This window comes from Lactuca sativa, chromosome 8 (assembly GCF_002870075.4).
Source record: "Lactuca sativa cultivar Salinas chromosome 8, Lsat_Salinas_v11, whole genome shotgun sequence".
Classification (NCBI taxonomy): Eukaryota; Viridiplantae; Streptophyta; class Magnoliopsida; order Asterales; family Asteraceae; genus Lactuca; species Lactuca sativa.
In genome coordinates, this window is record NC_056630.2 from 37,742,486 (window position 1) to 37,748,598 (window position 6,113).

At 34.3% G+C, this 6,113-nt stretch overlaps 1 protein-coding gene across 4 annotated transcripts; it reads right to left on the minus strand.

Annotated features, from left to right (window-relative positions):
• Window positions 1-215: 215 nt before the first annotated feature.
• On the minus strand, window positions 216-5,122 carry LOC111914318 (uncharacterized). 4 transcript variants are annotated; one of them, XM_052766918.1, is made up of 12 exons: window positions 4,964-5,122; window positions 4,488-4,707; window positions 3,675-3,887; window positions 3,444-3,514; window positions 3,195-3,357; window positions 2,194-2,784; window positions 1,238-1,618; window positions 1,081-1,156; window positions 915-978; window positions 652-787; window positions 449-562; window positions 216-367 (listed from the first exon to the last, which is right to left on the minus strand). In XM_052766918.1, the coding sequence occupies exons 1-12, from the start codon at window positions 5,071-5,073 to the stop codon at window positions 302-304; spliced, it is 2,205 nt and encodes a 734-aa protein (XP_052622878.1). In that variant the 5' UTR covers window positions 5,074-5,122; the 3' UTR covers window positions 216-301. The 4 variants fall into 4 exon arrangements, with proteins under 4 accessions (XP_052622878.1, XP_023765857.1, XP_023765858.1 ...); XM_023910089.3 differs by having other exon boundaries at window positions 3,675-3,875; window positions 4,964-5,120; XM_023910090.3 differs by having other exon boundaries at window positions 3,675-3,870; window positions 4,964-5,101.
• Window positions 5,123-6,113: the final 991 nt, after the last annotated feature.

Consider the following 6,113-nt stretch of genomic DNA (forward strand, 5'->3'; position numbering starts at 1 on the left):
TCATTGTTAGACTAGATTTGTAATTATCTCGATTTATATTTGATAGATCTCAATCCCATTAACATGTACAAAAGATTTTAACTTGTCTTATATTGTACAAAATAAAATATTTTAACAAATATTAACTTACTATTTAAGATATTTTATTCTGTACAAATTTAATTACAAAATATTGTTATAATACGTCATATTTTGTTTGTAAAGTTACAAAAATGTAATATTTAATGCTATTTAATTAAAATATAATGTATGATGACTATGAAGTAGACACATGCGTTTCATTTCTTATACAACATAAATGTTAATCTATCCAGGGTGCACCCAGTGCTTCTGCTATGAAGCTATAACAATCTACGCGTTTATCGATCTACAATTAATCCATATTCCACATTAAGTTCCATGCCAGAAAAGATCAACTTAGAGGACAAAGTTGAAGTTACAAACTTACCATTGTTTGCGTTGAGGTCCCACATCCATGCCCTGATTTGCTACTGATTCTTCCGATGATCGGGTTTATCTGTCGACTGTTCTTCACACTTGTACATAGCTCATGTTGTATGGTCTACAAGATGAATCATACAATCAAAGGATTGAAAAAACCATGAGAATTATTGTACTTTAACTTGTGACTAATAACAAAATTAAACACACCGCTAGTAATTTCAATGTGTGCAATGGCACAACACGATCGTCGTGATCAGCAGTCAATAACATTGTTGATGGATATTGAATGGACCTTATCGGAGCATCTTCCCATGGTCGTTTAACATTATGCAAAGGCGAATACCTAATGAAATAATCAAAGTTGTTAACGAGATAATTCAAGAATTTGTCACGAAGTTGATTAAAGACTGTGACATGATCATCCTCTAAGATCATATTGTGAATGTGCATTGAGAAACGATTTGACTCACTTGATTAGGTAATGAAAATCATCTTCTTTATCTGAACAACCAAACTCGGAAAGCCAAGCATGACCTAATTAAAGCACAAAAATGATCAATTTTTATGGAAAACAAATAAACAAAAAAGAACAACTCCTCAAAGACACGTAGAACACATTGTCACACATATACTCACCAATAGTAAACTTATGGTATCGTAACATGTCCATGACACCAGCATGAGCTAGAGCACAGCCAAATAAATCCGGTCTCTGTCACAACCATAATTAACGAACCAATGTTGTGTCATAGTTTGGCTATTGGCGTAAAGAAAAAAAGAGAAAGATACCTACCTGATTGATGCAAGCACCAATGAGGGTGCCACCATTGCTTCCACCTTCTATACACAACTTGCTAGGGTTAGTGTAACCTGAAGAAATAAGGTGTTCAGCGACTGAAATGAAGTCATCAAAACAATTTTGCTTGTTTCCAAGTGAACCGGCTTGGTGCCATTCTTCTCCATACTCTCCACCACCACGGATATTTGCTATACAAAATACAACACCTAGATGATGTGCTAAAACCACACGAGTAATGTCAAACGATGGTGTTAAACTAACACCATATCCACCATATCCAAACAATAAGCAAGGGTGCGATCCATCTAAAACTAAATCCTTCCGAGCCATGATAAATACAGGTACTTGTGTTCCATCCTTACTATGCACAAACACCTAAAACATAAGTAAAGTCAAAATGTATCTCTTTAGGACTTTGTTTGCTACATACAACATGACTAAAAAGAGTCGATGGTATTGGAAAAAGCTTTATGTTAGTCATTTTAGCATGACCAATCATTTTATGTAATTGGAATTGCTTTAAGTGCCAAATGGGGATTAAAAATATGGTCTAATACTAGTTAGGTAGTATGGGGTGCACACTTATATATAAGGCGACATTAATCCCAAACACGACGAATAGTGGGGATCAAGGGTGCACCCTCTTGCGAGGTTAAAGGATAAAGTCCTTGGTGGTGGTCTCTATTTCTAGTACTTCGTATGGTTAAGGAGGGTGGTGAGAGCATGCATGTCTTCTGCACATACAAGAGATCGAGTGTGATTCTCTGTTAATCTCAGTCTCACTCTAATTTCATGCAAAAAGAGAAACTGAGAATGAGGATTTTTGACGTCAACCTCATTTTAAGTCCAATGCATATTAATGCAATACAACCCACTATATGGCATCTTGTATGTCTTGCGTAACAAAAAAGGTGTTAATCACGCTTACATTAAAGTTCATAAATGCTTACCTGATTAGCATGATATGCGGCTTGATCAAATCCTGGAACCACAATCTCGCGTAGAACCTTAACTTGTGGAACCATAGTTTTCAAATCAAACTGATAAACGACACCTGGGGTGATGAAACTACTAAGCTTAACGAAAAACATAGTGTCTTGGCGCCTAGCGCTAATGTAGTTGACACTACCAATATCAATAGGTAATGTATGCAACAAGTCACCTCTCTCCAAGTCTCTTATCTGTAAAACGTGTTTACAATCACTCAAATAACTAACGATCAGCTGGTTTCCATTTATGGGTAGAACTGAATCGATTACATCCTTTTCTGATTCTTTGAGAACTTCATTCCAAATGCTCGGTTTCTTGAGATCTACTCGAGCTAACTTGTACCTTGGAGCATGCTTGTTAGTCAAGAAGGTAAAGATTGTGTCATTGTTTACAATGGCTTCATAATTTGCCTCAAAGTTATCAATAACCTTCACAAAGGGGAGAATGCCTTTTCCTCTATGACTTTCAACACCATTTGGTAGGGTAGATAAATCGCAACAATAGAATTTGTTGAGTCGTGCCGCACCTTTACATATATTCATAAGAAGATACTGCAAAATAGAGCAAAATATATTACTTGTTTAACTTTTCAAACGTTAACTTCAAAACCTATAATAGCATCCACGATGCATAGTTTAATGGAAAATTTGAATGAGGTGGAATGTATAGTTGACATTCAATTGATTAAATTCCAAACATAGTGGAATGCCATATTGACATTCCATGGATATGAAGTTCAATGACCATTGAACTCTTTGATGAAAAGAAAGAAAAAAAAAATCTTTTTTTTTTCATTTAAAAGAAATATTTCATTGATATTTTTGTAGAGTTTAATATATTGTAGAGTAAAAAATGTTAGAGTTTTATGAAAAATAAAATAATAAGATGACAATCCGTTAAGCTTTATAAAGTTGAATCCATTGCATTGCAGGCGACCTAACAATAAAGATCTTATGGCCACCTTTCCATCGTCCGCAAGTCTTGCTTCAAGAATATGTGTAGGGTTCTCAAGATCATTCCAACATAATATATCTTCTGATTGTTTCGTCCCTAATAAATGGTAATAGAGTTGATGATTATAGTTAACGTTTACTTCAGTGCCAACATCCTTTTTTTGGGTCTCCCTAAACAAGGCAACACAAATTTGTATTTATGTTACATGAAAATATGATCTAACAAAAATTTTATATAATTAAAAGAAAATAATTACTTGGGAGCAGGAAATCGGCAATAGAAAAATCCCTTCGTGTCATGAGTCCAACTGATCGATGTAAATTTCACCTATCAAAAGGATCATGAAAATTTTGTAAACGGTTAAAATGAATTCTTTTCCGGTTTCTTTTCTCAATATAATAAACAATAACGTATGTTACTTAGTGATATACAATTAACACAATGAAGAAAACATATGAAAGTTTAGGAATGTAATCTAAGATCTTACCCAAGAAAGTTTGTCTGGTTGAACGGTTTTGTCATCCACATTCATAACTTGTAGGGTTAACCAATCACTTCCACTCGAGCTTAAACCATAGGCCAAGTATCTTGCATCATGGCTGACCTCAAAAACTCGTAAAGCCACTGTTCCATCCTCGCTTAGTCCATTTGGATCGAGCAAAACCTCACCATCTTCATCTAAACTATCCTGAAAATTAATCTAGTCAAGCAAATATATATTTAAATAAAAAAAAAAATTTGCTCAAAATTAATTAACATATATATAAAAACATAATGATCGATTTTGAAGTCATTTATTACGTTAAGAATAAATGTTTTAAGAGTAAATTACATGAATGATCCCTATAGTTTGGGGTAATTTGCACGTTTAGTCTCAAACTTATTTTTTTAACTCGGAAGATTCTTACTATCTGTCTTTATTGCGCGCTTGATTTGTCTTATCTAAAAATACTATTTTTCCCTTGATTTTTTAATTTATTTAAATAAACATACCCCCAATCTCAATTTCACCTCACCTTATCTTACCTTATCTATCTCACCTTAATTAAATAAATTAAAAAATCAAGGGCAAAATAATCTTTTCAGGTAAGACAGGGACCAAACGCACAACAAAAACAAACTGTAGGGACCCTCCAAGTTAAATAAATAAGTTAATGACCAAACATGCAAATTAACCTAAACCATAAGGACCATTCGTGTAATTTACTCATGTTTTAAAACACAATCTAAATACTTATAATACATAATGAATCGTTTTTATATCATGAGAATGGTGATTCATATTCCAGTGCATACATACCTGGATATAAAGGATTGGATGAGAGCGAAGACCGGGATTATGAAAATAGAAATATTTATTCCCTTTTTGAAACGGACATCCGTAGCGAGGGTAGTCATATGACTTGGTCAATTTGTCACGAAGTCTGTCCCTGGAATTGCAATTCCTAAGCACTGATTCCGTTACTTTCATCTGCTTCGCCACAAATTCTTTTACCTCTTCGGAATCAGGATCTTCAATCCTATATAATACAAAAATTTGTATATATTTAGGATTTCGTAGATGCTACTAGTTCTATAAACCATCAAATTTCTATTGTTGTATAATTAAGATGCCTCTTGAAGAATGCAACGTCCGATTGACATATAATTTTGTAAAATATTGTTTGCGTTCCATGGTTCTTTTAACGAATTCTTTTCGTAAATAAAATGATCCCGAAGAAGTGCTAAAAAAAAGTAAAATATAGACAAGACAAATATACAACAAAGTGAATTTACCATCGATAAGGATCAGAAATAGCAACACCATGGTAGTTATCAACCACGGATTCATCTCTACGAGCAATTGGGTATTGCAATGGCTTCTTCACAATACCTTCCGAGCCCATAGTCAACTGGAGAGAGAGAGAGAGAGAGAGAGAGAGAGAGAGAGAGAGAGAGAGAGAGAGAGAGAGAGAGAGAGAGAGAGAGAGAGAGAGAGAGAGAGAGAGAGAGAGAGATTATTTTTTGAGGTATGCTTGGAAGAATTTCATACGAATACTTAATTTATAAAATTAACTGAGGAATCTATGATTACAAAATGAGGTTAAAATGTGTGCCATGATAACATAATGGTTTTGTTTTGTGGGGTAAATGGTGTTTATTCCAAATTTCGTAGTCCTTTGTTTTTAAGATTCTTCTTTGAAATCGTGAAAATGTTGACATTTTGTTTCATTATGACTTCATTGTCTTTTTTCTCCATATGGCAAAATCCAGCCCATATCATATATATCTCAAATTGACGAGTTTGCCTCCTATAAGAAGAATCAACAAATTACTTACTTCATCATTCCCACCCGTTCTCCTTATTTCATACCGCAAAGAATAACGGGGTAATCCAAAAAATGGAGAGGTTATATATATGGCGATTTGTGTAAATATATGTGAAATCCAAGATAAACTCTCCAAAAGAACACTTGTGGAGAGAAGGGGTGCGTGATACATTAACATTTCCCCTCAAAGTCGGAGGCTCGATGATCTCCTTATTTCACATAGCAAAGAATAACACGGTAATCAATATATACCAAAAATGGTGAGGTTATATGGTGATTTGTGTAAATATATGTGGAATCCAAGATAAACTCTCCAAAAGAGCTCTTGTGGAGAGAAGAGGGTGTGGGATACATTAACACTCATCTTTAGAGTCGGAGGCTCGATGAGAATAGATAAGGATGTGTTGAGCCACAAGGGTGCAGGACGCCGATTCTGATATCATGTAAATATATGTGGAGCACAAGGTTGTCTATCTAAAAGTTGTGGAGAGATGACAGAACGAAGACTCCAACATATATAGTTACATATATTACCGTGTCGCAGCGATATAAAATAGTTAATTTGATATGTCTAACATTTATGACAAAACATGGCCTATTAAGTTTCATTTCATGCA